Source organism: Panthera uncia, assembly GCF_023721935.1.
Source record: "Panthera uncia isolate 11264 chromosome A3 unlocalized genomic scaffold, Puncia_PCG_1.0 HiC_scaffold_11, whole genome shotgun sequence".
NCBI classification, from domain to species: Eukaryota; Metazoa; Chordata; class Mammalia; order Carnivora; family Felidae; genus Panthera; species Panthera uncia.
Genome location: NW_026057578.1, coordinates 74463256 through 74484614, shown reverse-complemented (window position 1 = coordinate 74484614; position 21359 = coordinate 74463256). Strand labels below are relative to the sequence as shown.

Below are 21359 nucleotides of genomic sequence, written 5' to 3'. Positions count from 1 at the left end.
TCTCAGGGTTCATGGGTTCGAGCCCTGCATGGGGCTCTGCACTGACAGTGAGGAGCCTGGTTGGGCTTTTCTCTCTCTCCCCCTCTCTTTGCCCTTCCCCTGCTTTTGCTCTTTTTCCCCCCTCTCTCTCAAAATAAATAAATAAACTTAACAAAAATAAATTTCTGATGAGAGCTCTGATGAGCTGCTAAAAATGCATCTTGCACATATAGAATATCTGCCTTCCTAGCACTTTTTTCTATTCACTAGGAAGTCTATCTGGTTTTTCCCTTGAGGAACCAAACCTCCCACTACCCATGTGGATCTAGTAGGATTGCTTCACACAGTACTCCCGCCCTTACGTCTCAGAGTTGGGCACATGACCAAGCCTGGCTAATTGGGATATACAAACCCACTGGCCACGGCAACCAGTTCAGAAAGAGCAACATGCCCCAACTAGGTAAAAAGTTACTCCCTAAGATTTGACATTAAAATGCAATGTAATACAAGTAGACCATCAGATGTAAGGATACCAAACCCTAGAAATTACTTTCCTCAGTTAAACTGAAAATAAAGTCTGAAAAGTCAAATCCAACACTGATAAAAGTGAGGTTAAGGTAGGAAGCGAGAAAGGGCTCTGTGGACATTGCTTAAGCCCTATACTATCCATACCTGAAGCCAGAAAAAGCCCTATACTTCTCAGTGATAAGAGTTAAAAAAAATCCCCTTTGTTTAATACATTTGAGTTTCTGACATCGGCAACCAGGTTTACACAGAAGGCAACTAGAAAAACTAAAATATGATGAAGTCTGATAAAAAATGTCAATAAAGTAGCACACTAGATAAACCAAAAACCTTGTATAAAATAAACAGGATGCCGAATGTAATAATCAAACTTTCTTATAAATGAAGAGTTCATCTGGTGAAATAAATAAACAATAAGGAAGTCAAAAATAAAGAGAAATCTAAAAACCACAGGGAGCCTTAATGTTCTAGGCTAGGTAGAAAGGCTGCCCACTCTGGATAAACAAGGACATTAGTGTTAAAGCTCTCTTGGGAAAAAAGACAAGTTCCTGGGTCTGCAAGAGGCAGACATTTGAAGTTAAGATGGCCACATAAAGTCAGAATTTTTAAAGTGCTATGTCTTGTATTAGTGTGAAACATTAAAAAAAAAAAAAGAGCAAAAGAAATAGGGAGATGGGGGAAGGGGAGAAAGTGGGGAGAAAGGAAGGGAGGGAAGGAGGTAGAGGAAGGAGAGGGAAAGAATAAAAGAAGAAAGGGAATTCACCAATGACAAACACAGAAAGAAAAACAAAAAACCCCACCTTATTTTGGCCTAGACCATGAGTGTGAGACAAAGTACAGTCTTTCCTGATAATTTATTCTGCCAAAGTTGCCTTCAGGAATTTGAGGCTCAAATTCACACAACTGTATGGTACAGGGGACTTGAAGTCAAATGGTAACCCAGAGCACCTTGCAGAAGCAAAAGAAACAAATCTTCAAGGGACACACTGGACTCCCATGACCTCCAGCGATAAAGCATGGCTACAGATGAGGAAATGATCCAACACTACAAAATAGTAAAGAAAATAAACAAAAGGCATAAATCCCAAGAAACTCAGACCTCCCATATAGCTCAATTATCTGCTTGAAATGATAACAGACACAAAGTATCAGTAGCATAAAAAACAATGCAAAATATTTTATGAAAAAATGAAATTGATTGTAATTCAGAAAGCATTAGAGAGCTATAAGAGCCAGTGACCAAGAACAAGGAAGACATTTGAACTCCAAGATGAAATCTGGGAGGAAGTTTGAATTTGGAATAGTCAAATACTGGAAACTACCTGCACATCTATCTTCATTAGAATGTGTAACACACTGTACTATAGTCATAGCATGAAACACATCGTAGCAAAAAAAAATGAGTGAAATACATATACTGTAGTAATATAGATATATCTTAGACATAATGGTAAGTAGAAAAAAACATAAAACAGAATGCATACTTATGATTATATTTATATAAATTTAAAACCCACAAACAATTATATTTGTTTAGGGATACACACGTACACTATAATAAAAAACAGTATAATTGAAACCATAAATAGTGTAGACTAGTGTTGTTACTAATACAAGGGAGGGAAGACATGTTAGAGGTTCTAGAGTGCTGGTTATTTTATGATATATTATAAGCTCGACCTGGATGGGGATTGTGAGTGTCTTGCTATTAGATATATTTTCCTGATAAACTGTATGCATATGTTGTTGTGTGCACTTTTCTATATAATAATACATGCAATACATATATAATCATTAATATTTAAAACTTAATGAATAGCCAAAATGGTAGGTCAGAGAGACCTAGAAAGAGAACAGTGACCTGAGGATTAGATCTGAGAAAATAATCTAGAATTTCCCACACAGGAAATAGAGATATAAGATATGAAGAAGAGATTATGAAGCATCAAGGAAATATGTGACAGTAACACAATTTTCTAAAAAGCTCCAGAAATAGAGAATAGAGAGAACAGAGGCCAGGCACTTCTGAATAAATAATATCTGATAACTTTCAAATACCGATAAAAGTCATGAATCCTCTGATTTAAGAATTGCAAGTCCACAAGATAATAAATCTGCACTCCGCCCACCATAGTCAAAACTGCAGAACATTAAAGACAAAGTTCTAACAAACAACTCGATAGAAAAGATTAGATTGCATACAAAAGACAGATGAAGTGACAGCAGACTTAACAGCAACAAGGCAGTAGGAAGACATCGAATAATATCATTATTCGTATAATATCATATATTCATATGCTGGGAGAAAATAATTATCAATCTAGAATAAGGTGCACTAAAAACATGAACAAAAATAACGAACAAAACAGGAACATGATGACTAGAGTTACAGGGTCGTAATGCCATGTATTTATTCAAGAGAAACAGGGAGACAATGATTAGCTTCATAGTTTATTATATCAAGAGAGTGTACTGAAAGTTTATAGGCAACCTCTACAATAATAGAAATAAAATTAATAACTTCAAAATCTATAAGGGAAAAAAGAATTTTAAAAAGACCTAAAAATAGGAAGATAGGCAAAAATAGAAAAAAATAGAAGCTAGGAAAAGAACAGTTTTTTTAAAAGGCAGAGAAAACATAAAATCTGATGAAAGAAATAAATACCAATTTTATATCAATTTTTAGCCACACATTTTTTCATATTATATTATCTCTGAAATTTGAATGCATCTTATAACTGAAGACATCTTACAGTTGCTGTTGACCACACAGCAGTGGACAGTTGTCACTGCCTATACAGGTACAAACCTAGCCCCGATGTCTGTCTTCACTTCCGTTGAGTCTTCTACATTGCTGGCAATGTTACATGTTACAGTTAATTGTCATTTACAATGATTTGTGCATGTAGAAAAACTAATTAACCAGTCAAAAACAGAAAAGTGGTACCTAAACTTGATAGTAGTCAAAAAATGTTAAGATAGGACTGTACCAACTGAGTACTCTATGAGTTCCACATGTAAGACTATTTTAAAGGTACTGTGTTCTAGTTTAATGGGAAGTATTAGGCATTAGATATAAAGCAGGTCTTATATAAACACAAAAAGAATGATTGAAGAGACAGATAATTATGAACTTTTAAGCATCTAATGGAGACTCAACATATGTACATAAAATAATGATGTATCTTATAATCAGAGACATCTTAGATGTGAAAAAACATGCCATAATCATAATGAATTTGAATAGACTAACTTCACCAGTAAGAAAAGAAACTGTAAGATTGTCAGAAAAATAGATAAATGCATACTATTTATGAGACATAACTAAAACCTAGTGATGCAGAGAAAATGAAAAGATAAATAAACTAGCTAAAATGGGCTGAAAAAAAGGCCGGAATACGTATTTTCAAAATTATAGAAATCTGAGGACAAAAGAATTACTAGATATAAAGTTAGTACCACTTAATCATTAAAAAAATGATTCAATAGAAAAAATTAATTCAATGGAATGACTAAATTCATGAACTTGAAAACATCTGATAATGTACTTCATAATAGAGAAATCAAAACCACCAGAATTATAAGAAAAAAAATGAGAAAGTGTAAAAATCATGGAATATTTTAAAACAATCCATAATGTATAGGCAAGCAGACCAAAATAAATTAGAATAATACAATTAACAGTTTTTATCTAAAGGCCACATAAAATAACAAAACAATTAAATAACATACATTCTTTTCAAAAACAAAACATTTTTTAATTGCCCATAATTTTACCCAGAAAGGTTTCCTTGAATATCAAAGAATAAGAATTATTAAGGCTACATTATGTGACCATAATGGCTAGATCCTAGGCCAAAGAAGAAATCACAATGGAATTTAGAAAATACATAGCACTTGTTTATGCCCCGGTGGCTCAGTCAGTTAAGTATCCTACTCTTGATTTTAGCTCAGGTCATGATCTCAGGGTCATGAGTTTGAGCCCCTCATTGGGCTCTGTGCTGACAGCTCAGAGCCTGCTTCAGATTCTGTGTCTCCCTCTCTCTCTGCCCCTCCCCCACTCACACTCTGTCTCTCTCTCTCAAAAAATTAATAAACATTATTATTTTTTTTTAATGGGAAGGGGAGGACAACTGGGTGGCTTAGTCAGTTAAAGCCTAACTTTAGTTCAGGTCATGATCTCATGGCTCGTGAGTTCAAGCCCTGCATTGGGCTGTCTGTTGTCAGCACAGAGCCACTTCAGATCTTCTGTCTCTCTCTCTGCCCCTCTCCTGCTCTCTTTCTCAAATAAATTTTGAAAATGGGCAGAGGATCTAAACAGACATTTTTCCAAGAAGACATACAGTTGTCCAGCAGACACATGAAAAGATGCTCAACATCACTAATCATGAAATAACAAGAAATAACAAACAAGAAATAACAAATGTTGGTGAAGATGTAGAGGAAAAGGAACTTTCACACACTGTTGGTGGGAATGTAAATTGGTACAGCCACTGTGGAAAATAGTATGGGGGTTCTTCAAACAATTAAAGATGGAAATACCACATGATCCAATAATTCCACTACCAGGTATTTACCCAAAGAAAATGAAAACACTAATTCAAAAAGATATACTCACCTCTATGTTTACTATAGCATTATTTACAATAGCCAAGATATGGCAGCAGTCTAAGTGCCCATCAATAGTTGAATGGATAAGGAAGATATGATGTATACACACACATACACACACACACACATATGTATGTTACATAGCCGTAAAAAAGGATAAGATTGTGCCATTTGCAACTACATGGATGGACCTAGAGGGTATTAGCTAAGTGAAATAACTCAGACTGAGAAAGACAAATACCATATAATTTCACTCATATGTGGAATAAAACAAACAAACAAGCAAAAATAAGGTAGAATCAGACCTATAAATACAGAGAACAGAGTGATGGTTGCCAGAGGGAATGGGGGTGGAAGGATGGGCAAAATGGGTGAAGGGGAGTGGGAAATACAGGCTTCCAGTTATGGAATGAATAAGTCATGAGAATAAAAGGCACAGCATAGTGAATATAGTCAATGGTATTGTAATAGTATTGTATGGTGACAGATGGTAGCTACACTCGTGGTGAGTGTAGAATATCCTATAAAGAAGCTGAATCACTGCGTTGTACACCTGAAATTAATCTCACTTTGTGTGTCAACTATAAAAATTTCAAAAAATAAATGAGTAAAGTACACTTTCCAATTAAAAAATACTTGAAACAAATGAAAATGAAAATACCACATATCAATACTTATGGAATGCAGCAAAAGCAGTTCTAAGAGGAAAGTGTGTAACAATAAACTTCTACACTAAGAAAAAAGAAAAATCTAAAATAACAATGTAACTTTACACACTAAGACCCCAGAAAAAGAACAAATCTCAAAGTTAGTAGAAAGAAGGAAATAACAAAGATCAGAGTGGAAATAAATGAAATAGAGACTAGGAAGACAATAGTAAAGATCAAGCCAGACAAGGACACTCCAAGAAAAAAAATTATAGGCCAATATCCCTGATGAACATATACACAAAAGTACTCAACAAAATATTGGCAAAATGAATTCAGCAGTACATTAAAGGTTCATATATCATGATGAAGTAGAATTTATTTTTGAAATGCAAGGATGGTTCAACATATGCAAATCAATCAATGAAATCCACCCACCACATTAACAAAATGAAGGATAAAAGTCATAAGATCATGTCAGTAGATTTAAAAAAAAAGCATCTGACAAATTCAACATCCTTTCACCATGAAAGCCTCTCAAAAATTCGGGTATAGAAAGAACATACCTCAACATAATTAAGGCCAATTATGAGAAGCTGATACTGAACATCATATTGACCTGTGAAAAGCTTAAAAGCTTTTCCTTTAAGATCAGGAACAAGACAAGGATACTCACTCTCACCAATTTTACTCAACATAGTACTGGAAATCCTACCCAGAGCAACTAGCAAGAAAAAGATAAAAATTATCTATATCAGGAATGAAACAGGGAACATCACTATAGAACCTGCTGACATTCAAAGTATAATAAATATGGGGGCACCTGGGTTATTTAGTCAGTTGAACATCTGACTCTTGATTTCAGCTCAACCATGATCTCAGGTTTGTGGGATCAAGCTCCACATTGGGCTCTATACTGAGCATGGAGTATGCTTAAGATTCTCTCTCTCTCCCTCTGCCCTTCTCCTCTACTTGCACGCTTCTGTCTCAAAATAAGTACAATTATGAACAACTTTATACATACAGATTTGAACAATTTAGATACAATGGACCAGTTCCTTAAAAATCACAAATTACTAAAAATTATCTAAGATGAAACAACCAAATTAGTCCTAAAACTACTAATGAAAGTAAAATGAAGTTAAAAAAAAAAAAAAAAAAAGCTCCTGGTAAAAAGTATCTCTAGGCCCAGTGACTTCACTGTAGAATTCTACAAAACATTTACAAAAGAAATAATACCAACTCTCCTACTCATTTCCAGGAAGCAGAAAAGGAGAGATTAACTCACAACTCATTTTATGAAGCCAGCATTACCCTGATATCAAAACTAGACTAAATTAGTAGGAAAAAAGAGAAGAAAAAGGAAACTACAGACCAACAGCCCATATGACTCTGATGAAAAACAAAACTACTGTCATCCACCATATGAAGTCTAAATGAGAAAAACCACACAATCATAACAATTGAAGCAGAAAAAGCATTTGACAAATTTAATACCTATTCCTGATAAAAAAAAAAAAAACTTTCAGTATACTAGGAGAGAGCTCCCTCAACTTTATAAAGACTATTTACAAAATACCTATCTTATTGTTAACATGATACTAAATGATGAGAGGCTGAAAGCTTTCTCCCTAAAATTTGGATCAAGTCAACGATATCCATTATCACCAATCCTATTCAATAAAGTACTAGAAGTCATGGCCAGTGCAAGGAGTCAAGGAAAAAAATAAAAGACATACAGATTGGAAAAGAAGAAATAAAGTGGTCCCTTTTTACAGAAGACAGGATTATCCATATAGAAAATCCCAAAGAATCAGAAAAAAAAATCCTAGAATAAATAAGTTTTCCAAGATCATGGAACATAAGGTCAACATGCAAAAATCAAATATATTTCTATATGCTAATAATGTAAATTTGAAACCAAAATTACAAAAGCAATGACATTTTCAATAGCAACAAAAATATAAAAACCTTCATGTATACTTAAGTAACAGTACATGTACAAGGCCAATTATGCTAAAAACTACAAAATGCTGATGAAAGAAATCAAATACCTAAAGAAATGGAGAAACAATGTATTTGTGGATTGAAAGACTTAGTAAAAATGACAATTCTCTCCAAATTTATCTATAGATTTAATCCAATACCAACCAAAATCTCAGCAAAGTTTCTTTCTTTTGCCTTTTTTTTTTTTTTGTAAATACAGGCAACTTGATTTAAAAATCTATACAGAAAGGTAGGAACTAAAAGAGATAAAATAATTTTGAAAGAGAACAAAGTTGAAGGAATCACACTATCCATATGTCCTTCAATAGCAGAATAAACAAATTGTGGTACATCCATACCATATAATACTACTCGGCAATAAAAAGAAATGAACTATGGCTATGTACAACTTGGATGAATTTTGAAGGTACTATGCTACATGAAACAAATCCAGTCTCAAAAGGTACATGCTGTATGATCGCATGGATAGGAATTCTGTACATTCTTAAAAAGACAAAATTGGGGGCGCCTGGGTGGCTCAGTCAGTTAAGCATCCAACTTCGGCTCAGGTCATGATCTCACAGTCCGTGAGTTCGAGCCCCGCGTCAGGCTCTGTGCTGACAGCTCAGAGCCTGGAGCCTGTTTCAGATTCTGTGTCTCCCTCTCTCTCTGACCCTCCCCCGTTCATGCTGTCTTTCCCTGTCTCAAAAAACGTTAAATTTTTTTTTTTTTTTAAAGACAAAATTGTAGTGACAGAGAACAAATCAGTGGTTGCCACCACCTAGAACTAAGGAAAGGGTGTAACTACACAGCGATAGTATGAGGAAGATTTTAGGGATGATGAATCTCTTTTGTACCCTAACTGTTGTGGTATGATAAAATCCACAGAGATATACACAGACAAAAAGTCAATTTTTCTCTATGTGAATTTAAAAATAATATTAACAAAAAGATAAAATATAGGGGTGCCTGGGTGGCTCAGTTGGTTAAATGTCCAACTCTTGATTTCAGCTCAGGTCACGATCTCACACTTCATGGGTTCGAGCCCCACATCAGGCTCTGTGCTGATAGCATGGAGCCTGCTTGGGATTCTTTCTTGCCCTCTCTCTCTCCACCACCCCCAACTCATGCATGCACATGCACTTGTTCTCTAATACACTTAAAAAATTTTTAAAAAGATATAATATACAATTGTAATATAAAGTAAAATATGCTTAATGATAAAAAGGCAAAAATAATTTTGAAAACAAATATACAATGTATAACTTTGGCAGAAAATGCAAAAAGGATAGCAATAGTAGGCCTCAAGGGGAAGGTGGCCTTCAAATAAACACAATTGGAATATGTAGAAACTGGAGACAGAATGTTAGGGCTAAAGACAAAAACAGAACAAGCAAGTTGATCTTAGTATTTACTTCCAACAGTGAATTCCAAGACTATAACATATAAAAATTCTGGGTTTTTTTTGTTTTTTTTTCCTTTTTTTTATTTGTTTGTTTTCTTTTTTTTTGAGAGAATAAAGAGAACACAAGCAGAGAAGGGGCAGAGAGAGAGGGAGACAGAAGATCCGAAGCAAGCTCTGCACTGTCTGACAAGCAGCAACAGTGAGACCAATATGGGACTTGAACTCATGAACCATGAGATCATGACCTGAGCTGAAGTTGGAAACTCAACCGACTGAGCCACCCAGGTGCCCCCAAATTGTTTGTTTTTTTTAATATATACTAAATCACCACATACTTAATTTTTAAAATGAGTTCCTGTACAGTTGGTAAACAAAAGCATATTCTCTCTAAAGGTGTTAAATCCCCTCCAAATAAAAATTATTAATTGCATATTCAACTTTGTAGCTTATTAAATGTTATAGCACAGTTATCTTCAAACTCTTTTAGTGATAGAATGTTCCTCAAAAGCTCGATACACAGGGGGCACCTGGATGGCTCAGTTGGTCAAGCGTCCAACTCCGGCTCAGGTCATGATCTCATGACTCGTGAATTTGAGCCCTACATTGGGCCATGTGCTGACAGCCCAGAGACTGGAGCCTGCTTCAGATTCTGGGTCTCTGGCTGTTTCTGCCCCTCCCCCAGTCGTGTTCTGTCTGTCTGTCTCTCTCTGGCTCTCAAAAATAAATAAACATTAAAAAAATTGCTTTAAATAAAAACAAAGCTTGATACATGGAAGATCAAAGTGAAAATGCGCAGGTTGAAACATGAGTGGAGGGACCAGAGCCCCTACCCATTTCACCTGTATGCCAGGTTCCATTAGAAAACTGTGAAGACCTATTGGTAACAGATTTGTCCCGTTCTGAGTTTGCTTATAACACCTCCAGTCGTAACTACATTTGTAATAATTTCTTATTAAGTATCTGCTAAATTTTCTTTTCTTTAAGCATAAAAATCAACAGTAGCATTCTGGTCATATTACATTCTATCATTACATTTTCACTTGGCTTTATTAAATTTCTGCCATTCTGTTATGTCTTTGTTTAGCTCTTTTAATGGTTTTACTATAGAATGTAAAATATAACAACAACAAAAAACCCTGCTTTATTTTACTATTTACATGCGCATGGAAAACCTTGATCTTTTCATTAAGTACTTCTCTTTTGACAACTGATAAGGGATTTTTGTCAATGATATTCCACAAAGGATTTCAGACTATTTTTATCAAATATAATAACTGACAATTGTATTACGATCCAACACTCAGTAAATTTATATCATTGTTATTCTTCTTTGTGCTTCTTTGCCCATTCCTTAGCGGTAGTGATACATACTTCATATTTAACTTCATTTTATAATAGGCTATTTTTCAATCCATTTACCTGTTTCTCAAACACCCAACACTGCTACATTCTAATTCAGATATTTTCATCATTATTAACTAAGTACATTTTAAGCTTGCTTGAAGGATTAACATATAATTTAACTTTCTTTAACTTTCAACTCTATAATTCCTAACCATGGTTTATAAATCTACCTTAGAAATATGGATTGCAATACAAAATTCTATGTTCATAATGATTTTTACTGAACTGGTTGTACATTGTTATCATCAAATCTTCTCTTAATTTTTTAATTCATTTATCTCTTATAAGTCTCTTTCAATTATATATTTTCAAGTGTCCTTTATCTTTGTGGTAATCTGTTATAAAATAATTTCAGATTTCCTAAGACCTCAAATGTTCCCTCCTATCTCTTAAGAGACATTTAATTTGGCTGGATAGTATACTGGAATGATAGTCATATTTCTTTTAGCTATCATGAAGTCTTTGTATTTTCAGCCTATGAATTAAGGGCTAATATAGTTCTTGACCTCATTTCCTAAAATGGTATTGTAAATTTTGTATTTTGTTTAAAAACCTACTATGTAAGAGCTTTAACCTTGCCCTCACTTTTTAAAACACTTTCTAAAATTCATGCTGAAATTAGGTTTCAAAGGGAAATCTTTCTCTTTAATAATGGTCTCTATTTTGAAAAGGTCTTTACCTTCTTGTGTGATATTCTTATTATCCAAAGATATATTACACACACAGGTAAGAGAACTATTATTTTTTTCTTCTTGATGATCTCTTTTAGGTCACTGTTCTCTGACACAGATTTGCTTTGCTCGTTCATTAATAGTACAACTAATTTTTGCTCAGTTGTATCAATTCTTTCCATAAAACCTCTATGTTTCAATATCTCTTACCATCTTTTTGGATCTCACAGATTTTCGGGGTCAGAAAGAACTTAAATGTCCTTCTTCCAATAAAAACCTCTATTTTTACAATGATTCCATAATTCATTCAATTTACATTACACTAAATTTCAGAACAGTTACACTTGTTCAAAAGTTTTTTGCTGGAGTAGAAATTCTGATACTATAGAGTCTATACAATTTTTTTCTTCTCTTTTTCATCACATGGCAATATTTGCTCGTTAGATATGCAGCTTTCTTTTGCTTTTTTCTCACTTATCTTGACATGTATTGTTTGGGGATGTTTTTTAATGGGTCTTACTATTTCTTCTCTGCCATCTTCCTAACACTTTGTAAGAAAGTGTACATAATATCCACTCTCAACTGTAATACACATTTGACACTGGAGATCTATGCTAGAATTGGAACACATGATCTTTTAATAGAAACAAGATCAAGTATAATGAATAGCTTTTCTTCACACTTTCCAGAAATTGAAATTAATAATCCTATATCACTATAAGTGATCAAAAACAAATAGTCTAATGTAATGTTGTATTTTGTTCATTCTTTCCCTTGCTATGTATATACTCCAAAGAAAAAAGTAACCTAGCATAAAAACTAGCATTGCAATACCTATTAAATATCTCTTCTCCACTAAAAACACCTAAGCATTTGCCTCTGCATGAAATGTTACAATTTTTTTCATAAAATCATTTATAAATTTGTAATAAATCACTACTATTATGTAAAAATATCTTGAAGGTACTGAATAATCTTGCACAAATTATACTTCTATTAAAGATTAAGTATTTGGGTACTTGAACAAATTCTGTATGACAATAAACTCTTTATCAAGATTCTACTAATCTAAGTATTTTTTGTTTTGTTTTACTCTCAAAAGACCTAGTTTTCTAAATATTAGTGTATCTTTACTACCCAATGAATAAAAAGACACGGTCAAGAACAATCCAATATTTGCTAAATTATCTGTTTTTACAGGATGCCTATTCAAATTGTATCATAGGGTTTGAAAGAGGCTTCTTTTGATCTTCCTGCTGCTGTTTAGAATCAAAACAACTGCATAAAATTATTCATTTTTCAAAAAGCAAAAAATCCACCAACTCTTTCTTACCAGTTTGTATGCGCTATTGGTTGAATGCTCTCACATTTTTTTTTCATAAAAATATTGTTTGACCCAAGTATAGTACTTTTTTAATGCATTTTTCCAGTTCTTAGCATTAGATTTACTATAAATATCAGATGTTCCTCCACAGATTTTGTGAACTTAATATTAAAAACATATCACTGATGCTTGACACACCAGGTTCTCAATCTGAAGGAAAATGACACCGTTATCAGCATTATCACTAACAGATTTCTTAAATGAGCTGCCAATACTATCAATTAGATATTTCACAGTTATTTTAGAAATGAGCATGTCACGAGCATGTCATTTGCAACTATCTTCCCTGGCTAGCGTTAAATTCAAAGTGTTCTTTGACAAAGGACATCAATCAGTAGAGCCAAGAGACCTGAGTTCAACTGTAGATTGGGACAATTATACAAACTGCGGCACACAAGCAAATTCCTTCACCGCCCTAAGCCTCGACATCTTCCTTATTAGTTTATTGAGAGAACGAAATGAAATAATGCACGTAAAGCATTCAACACAGAGCTAGGCACGCACTTAAGTGGAAGATTTTAGTAGAAGTTGATGTTGATAATGATTTCCTAACAAAGATTTCAACAACTATCCGTAGCAGTTACTGGATGCCGCGGACACGTATGACTCATCTGCTACTCTTTAGTGTAGATTCGCTCTTTCATTCTTTTCTGCTTTTCTGTGTTCTGTGTTCACGGCCTCCTGGGTGAGGCTTTGGGAGCATCACCTCTAAGAATTTCATCAGGTGGCACTCAGAACATATACAATGGAAGCTATGCTCTCCATGAGCCTCTTTTTCATACATGTTGTAGCTTCCAATTGCTCTTGCTTGAAATAAATTTGGGGAAAGCTGCTGTTACTCCATGTTGAGCCTAGATGAGAAAAATGGCCAGTGTCTCTGGGGAATAATTAACAAAAGACAGTTTGTTTCATCTTCATGATAAAATACGGCATCCCTATTAAAAGGCAAATTCATCATTCCCAAAAGTTAAATAGGATGACACTTTAAAAGTAATTCCAGCTGATTAAATTTAGGGTTCTGAAAAAAAAATTAATTCATGAATATAGTCTGAATCCTTCATTTGATTTTAAAATGTATAAATGTTCATTTAACTTTGAGCCCTTGCCTCTCAGTGTTCTATTCTGAGCTAGTCAAACAAGTGGTAGCAGGCATGCTGGGCTCAATAATACTGCCTCTCATATTTAAATACTCTTTTTCACTTGGATTGCAAATTAAAGACAGTCTCCTGAACACTGACACATTTTCAATGATTGATTTTGCAAAACGTGTTGATTTTTCTTACACTGTTTTGCCTCTGTGTGTGTCAACTTTGGCCTTCTTTTCTTGCTCCTTTGCAGCATTGCTGTCTCTTTGAAGCCATTGTCTGCCTGATATGAAAAATGTACATTAAACCTCATGACTAATTACACAGACAGAAAATTCCTGAGCTCAAATATAAAACTCCCAATGCCCAGAAACCATAACAAAAGCTTCTGACTATGTACAAAACTCTTAATCAAACCTTTCATTCACTTGAGTTAAAAGAAATTCCAATAATTTATTTTCTGTTAAAGTTGTGTTTATATTCTTTGAAAAGCAGATTTCTTATGCATGTTACATGCCTACAAATCAATCCATTTAACAACAAACAACATCCATGCATTCCCTCCACAAAAGTTTATACTTGCTGTTAGGTCTGCTATTAGGTACTCCTGGATGAATTCAATCAAGTGCTACGCATAATTGTTTTCTGCTAGATACAAAACTGTTTAGGCTTAATGCGGTGTCCAGTTTTTTTTAACTCCCTGCACAATGCATTAGCAAAGTAGACTTTTCCCAATAAATCCTAAGATCTATGAAGTACATAGTTTCTTATAGTTTAAAAATATACTTGAAAAGAAAATGAACAGATACTTGTCTCCCCTAGAATACACAGAATAACATCCCTAAAAGTACAGAGCCATACACACACACACACACACACACACACACACACACACACCCACCACATGATACAGTACACAGAGCACAAAATTTCATCTCAGATAACCTAGCAGTTGGGAAAATTATTTTTCCGTAACAGACTAGCTCTGGAGTTCATCTAGCCTATCGTTTTTGAAACACTGTCTGTCATAGGCAAGGCCTTGCTTAAGCACCCTGAGAGAATGCCCACAAGGAGTTTCTCATGTAGCGCTGTGGGGGAGGTGAATGAAAGAGTACACGCATAGTCATCATAGGAAGACACGAGATAAACACTGAAAGAACACACCATGGAAACAAAGACGGGAAAGTTGTGGGTGCTCCCCTGCTCGCTTGCCTCTTCCTCATGTTCGGATTTTCGCTAAGGGCCACCGGCTGCCATTGGTTTTCACGACCCAAGCTACAACAGACTCCCCTAGCTGCCGGTCCACCAAATCGAGGTACTCTGCTCTGTGTAAGCTGTTGCTTGCCTTTCTGTTAGACCAGCTCTCCTCTGCCTCTAGCTGTTCTTCTCATGCACTTACAGAGTGCAGTCAAGGCATCACATGCCATCACACTACTCTTTGGGGAAACCTTGCACCAACTACCAGCGCACCAACTGGCTGGTCCAACCTTGGAGATAAAATTTTAGTTGCCTGAAAACAATGTTCCAGAACAGGGAGGTGAGAGGAGGAAGGGGGGAAAGTGGCCACATGACTCCAGAAATGGCCACAATACCTAAGCAGAGTAAGTTGGAATAAGGTCTGCACATGAGCCAAAGCTTAGAATTTCATTGCCTTTGTTGGCTCATGTCACTTCTTTAATTAATGTCACTTTCTCTGTTTTAATATCAGAGCAAGTGACAAGAGTGCTTCTGGATGAATTGTGTTTTCTGAGGGCTGTATGGCATACTCTCCCGCAGTCTGACAGAGGGACGTGCCAGCTTTACTTGGCAGTTACAATGCACCAGCTTTAGTTTTAGTAGTTTAATTTGTGGCAGTTATATGTTTTGAATACGTTGAAGTATTCACAACGGTCTCATGGAATCTGTTCCATAGATAAAGTTTACACAGTGGAAAAGAAAAAGCAGTGGCTATAAGGCGATTAGGAAAAGCTTCTCTTGGCCACAGCTGGCCTTATAGGCATTCCTGTAAATTTAAGAGCATTTAGAGGGATACGATTAAAGTGGTCATAAGGAATGATGCCCTCCCCTTTTTCTGCCCAGTTCTGTAGTTGGTGTGAGACGATCATAAGGAATATGATATTTAGAACTCAATTTTATGCAAAATCCATTATTCAAGAAGTGAAGTTTATATACATGATAGACATGCAATGAAATAAATGTTAGAATAGAAAACTTTGTTACTTATGCATTAAGTTGATTCTAACATTTTGGTAAACTAAGTTTTTATTGATATAAAATTCAGAACAATTCCTGCATTGAGGATAAAGGACTAAACTTTTTCTTTCGGTTTGGAGGGTGAAGTATCCTGAAGGGTTTTTGTTTGTGGAGTTTTTCCTTCATCTCCTTTATACACTTTCGTGAAGCTCCATCAGCTCATGGTGAGAGCTGCCACCAAGGAGTTCTTCCAAACTTTGCCTGCCCTTTCTAAATGTAGGGTTCTTTACTGCAGCAGGTTGAAGATCTGGCTTTGATTGCACCTGGCTCTGCTGGAGAATGGAAATATTCATCTCCACTGAATGCATGCTGCTTAAGTGCTGGAGGCACTTGCAGGAGAGTAACTCTCATTGGAAACTTCATTACAATACTTTCTCTTCCCTACATGAAGTAGTAATTCTCATTCACCAAAGATAGAATTTTGCCTGACACAGCCACGGGAGCTCCTGTTTGACTTTCAAAATTAATCAACCTCTAAGCTGGAGTAGAAATGGCATGTCCTTTAACCTTAAGCACAAAAAGCTCTCAACAGACTGCAGTTTTTATATCCCTGGATGAGAGTTTGGGCCCCTAATACTTAAACTTGATGCACATACTGGGTTTCTGGCATGCTTTTGCCCATACCCATCTGCTAGCCTGGCACTGGGCCCATTCAGAAGGTGTGATGCCAGTTTCAATAGGGCATAGGTGCCAATCAAAGATGGGTTTGGAGGGGCAGCATGCAGAACGCAGCAAAAGTCAGCTCTTCTGCCAGAAGATCCTCCTGTTATCATATAATGCCAATGAAGGGCCACATGCTTCATTGCTTGGGATCACACTGCATCTGTAGATGTTTCTGGCCTTCAATGGATGTCTTTCTACAGAATCATTTTCCTCAAGTATTACTTGATTGGAGACGTTAAAGAAAAGTCTACCTGACTGAAGTTCATCCTTTTAAAAGGAACGGTGGAAGCATTCAACAATTGTCTTGACATACTTACTGAGTTTTCTGCCTTTTCTCCTACAATACTCTTCCATGTAGAATACGGTATAGTGTATAAACTCCACGCATTGGACTTTTAAGGGACAAACATTCTGAAGAAGCACTAATTGCAAAACCAAGTATGTGAGCAGTGTAAGATCCATAAATTCCTCTGTAACATTAAATGTGAATGGTGGACAAGTTTTCATCCTCCAAAAAACTATTTTCAAGTGAATTCTCATATTTAGAGCTTCAGAGTTTAATTTTCCTCTCCTTTATTTCATAAACATGGATATTCCTGTGTCTGAAAAGAAAGACCATACCTACTCTTTATTCCTCTTCTTCCATATCGAAAGGAAAAAGAAAAAAAAAAAACCAAAACACTTCAGAAGCAAAGTTTATCCATATTTCATAAGGAAGCCAGAAGCTCTCAAAAGCTGAGAATTCTTTTATTGTGTGGCAATAGAGGTGAGCTCATTTCATGAAGAAGAAATTTCCCTATAGCAATAGGTTTCAAATTTTAAAACCTTGACCACTGTAAACAGTTACAAGACAGTAACAGGTGCAGTGGAAGAAACATAATATATAAATCAATGAAGAATGGAGTAGTTTGTAAATCTTCCCTGAAGGCAAAAGAAATTTGACAGTAAAAATGTTGAAAATGAAGAACCATAATATATGTTAAAAAGAAGATCAGACACTCAACAAAATGAAAAAGACAAGCAAAGGTTAAGCCTTAGAAGAACTCTCCCTTTTTATACAAAGAACCCAAACTTCTGTAAATACTTAGATTTCTTAAGCTGATAGGTACACGAACACTCCTCTTTCTATAAAAACTCAAAATTAATAGCCTATGGACAACAAACACAAAATTAAAATATATCTTCTATAGACTTTTATTTCTGGTGTATATGTCTAACAAGTGCATTAAATTCACAGAATCCCAAGTGATCCCTTCCTCTTGTCTCTCTCTCCACACCTTCATCTGGGAACTAATTTACTATATATACTAGTTTCTAGTACTAGTTTTCCCGATTTCATGTTTATTTCCTTCTTCTCACTCCCACAGTATCATTTTCAAAATTTCCTAGTTACAGTCACAGTGGCACTGTAATGTTGCATTGTGTCAGATAAGAGTAACTGCTTACCCCAAAGCCTTCTCTATAAGACACTGCCAAAATGGCATTTAATACAGCAATACATAATGAAGCCATATGTGTTCCAATAATGCCATTCTGTTGCCAGAATTATCATTGGCTCTTCTGAACGTTATTCTATATACCTTAAAAATTAACCCATTACCGTGGACAAAAATGTAAAGTAAGTAAAAATGACACATGCATAAATCATCTTTTCTATTCTTTCAAAAATAGAAGTCTGTTTCCTTATCAGTAAGTGAGGTAAGCTTTGATAATTTCTAAGAATCCTACTTAGGCTACCCTCTTCCTCATTCCCCTGAAAAAACATTTCTTCTATGTTTCTAAAGCAAAGTAGAGCTAATCTGAAAGCATGTCCCAAAAAAGGTATGACCATCACTTAGATGAAATCTATACATTTATTCATGGACAAGTGATTCAATCTTAAGGCTTCACCAGAGTTTAATTTTAGTTATAATAATGTGTTCTTCTTCCTAAAACATAATGCTTTCGATTTTTAAATAAAACATACATAGATTCTGCTAGATGATGTTGTGATAATCAACTTGTCTCAGCTTTTCTTGTGACTAAGAGTACTTCTGTCAGATTATAGACTGGAATTAAGGGTGATATCTGTAATTATGGAAGAGAATAAAGACGACTGGCTTGTGTAGGTTGCGTATCCCAACCTCAGCCTCGTTCTGTTAGGAAAATACCTGTTGAACGTCTATTCTGTGCTTGGTATTCCCAAGATGCTAAATGGTCATCACTACGCCCAACTTCAAAAAAACTAAAACTTCTACAGATAAACCATTGCTATTTTTACTCATATAAGCCTTCAAAGGAATTGGGCTTAAGTTTACTACATATAGCTCTGTTTTTCTGGATACTTGGCCTAATTTCTGAAACCCAGTATCCTCCATATCTGAGGTACACGAGATACAACTTAAATGAGAACTTTTTACTAAGTCATCATGGCTACTATTGTAAATTTTAGGGGTAAAAAATATTCAGGTCAGTAAGTAAAAGTCAGTCTTCCAATGGCATTCTCTATATTCTTAGTTTTACCACATCAGTAGCTAAATCTATCATAATCCATGGCAAGATAAATGGAATACCAGTCCAATGGATGTCTCTGTCACCATCCCAATCCCCTGTGGTACCAGACACTGAACCTGAGATTCAGCTAATCACTGAGGATGGGAGTTTCTAAATAAATAAATAAACAAACAAACAAATAAGAAACATTTAAGTGCTCACCAAGTTCCAAAGTTTTTAAAAACATTACTCCATTTAATCCTCATAATTACTATTATCTCAACGATGCAGAATAGGAAGAAAGTCTTGTGACTAAGGAAGAGTCATTCAGTTTCTAAATGACTCATTCAGGTCAGAATTCTACCCAGATTTGCCTAACACCAAAACCCATGCCTTTACTTATGCAATTCTCCCTTAGTTTGCTTGGTTCTGTGTTGCACCTAGCATTAAATCAGAATTCAAACTCTCAGTTCTCTCTCCTTCCCTCGATTTTCAGAAACTTTTTCACGTATTTGATACTAAAATTATAGCAATTTTTCCCATTCCGTAAAACAGCTTTCTTTGTTCCTTTTCCTCCTCCTCTTTTCATACACAAAGAACCTTGTCTTTGTTCTTGTATTCAGACTTTTCTTTTCCCTCTTATAACTATTTCTATTAATGCTACAGGCACAGTATTTCTCCAAGTCATGAGTAAATACCAAACTTCTCTGCTCCTTCCCCTTTACTCTAGGTTGATAATTACTGAAAGGCCTTGGCTATTGATCTCAAAGCTAGAGGACAGCCGTACATGCACAAGGAGTTAGACACAGCGGCTAGTTTCTTCTCAGCCTTAGGCAACAAATGCTGATGAAGCGTCTGCCGAAACAGTGTATCTGGAAGGAGTACTACCTGAAAAGAATGTAGCTGGACATAAAGGTGTTACTAAGGAAAATCTGAATTTCTTCATTTATATACAGGAAATGATGAAGAACATGGCAAAATGCAAAATATGATACAATTTGATATGAATTTGCTTAGACAGCTTTGAAATGATTCAGTACAAACTAACCTGAACAAAGTGATTGCTGATGGCATCTCATTAAAGAGCTGATCCTACATTTACAAGTACCACTTTTGATGGAACAATGACAACATTGGGAACACACAGCTCTGTTATATTTTCTGAAGTATGAGCCTCTTCCTCAAAATAGCTACATATTTCTTCAAAGTCCTTCCTCAGTGCTGTGCACTTGCTAATGTTCCCAGGATCCGGGTTCTAACATTCAGATAGTAGAGGGTACTGCGTAACATATGAAACCTTAAAAATTGTTGTAAAACAAGTATTAGTTTGGTAATGAGAAAAACTAAAACATGTGACACAGACTGAAAGAAGCAAAGACTTGAATACAGACAAATAAATCACACGCCTCAGCAAGTTTCTTTTTCACAACAGGAACCACACAAGTAGTGAATGTGTGTATATGTGTATACTTAGTTTTTAAAATGCACTTACAATTAAATACATATTAACATATATATTTACAATAAAAAAAGAAAGGGAATAAGATCATTACAATCAAAGTATTTCAAAGTATTTCTTTGAAATTACTCAAATAATCCAAATATCAGAAAGCTAACAGTATAACTGATAAGCCATGGAATCCAGGGCTATATAGCTCAGTGACATCAGAAATTTATTCAACTCCCTCTCTCTGACTTTGAGTCAAGACACTATATTAGAGATCTTAGTTAGCTCTTTGCTATACAAGAGAATCCACTAATTCAAAATCTCAATCAACACTTCTACAGGGAATTCTACTCTGCTGACTCTAAGTATACTCTAATGGCCTTTACCAGTACCATTCAATATGGTAGCCACTAGCTGTATGTAGCTACTGAGCTCCTGAAAGTGACTCAATACATCCTGGATTTTAAAGACTTTAACTAAAAATAATTTTCTTTAATTTGATAACATGTTGGAATAATAACATTTTAGATATACTGGATTAAATAATATATATCATTGAAATAAATTTCACCTGTTTCTTTTTTACATTTTTTAATGTGGCTCTTAGAAAATTTTAAATTACCTAAACAGCTTGCCTTATCTTTCTATTTAACAGAGATGCCTATGTCACTCAACCTAGTACTTAGAATCATAGCATTTTTCAAGAAAGTTCACACCCTTTAAATGAGGAAAATGTTCTCTATTTAACCCATGCTTTATTTATTTACCTATTTGTATTTTAGAGAGAAAGAGAGAGAGAAAGAGAGAGAGAAAGAGAGAGAGAAAGA

The 21359-nt window shown here is 35.0% G+C and overlaps 1 protein-coding gene across 4 annotated transcripts in view; it reads right to left on the bottom strand.

The window, feature by feature from the left end:
- Window positions 1-21359, bottom strand: part of VRK2 (VRK serine/threonine kinase 2) — a 104028-nt gene that overhangs the window by 78375 nt on the left and 4294 nt on the right. The window contains exon 1 of one of the 4 annotated variants that reach the window (XM_049651513.1): window positions 20134-20951. The exons of the other annotated variants lie outside the window; for them this stretch is intronic. Coding sequence (XP_049507470.1) covers window positions 20134-20164 — 31 coding nt within the window. The 5' untranslated portion in view covers window positions 20165-20951. Of the gene's footprint in view, window positions 1-20133; window positions 20952-21359 lie in introns of those variants that run through there. 4 annotated transcript variants of the gene reach the window in all.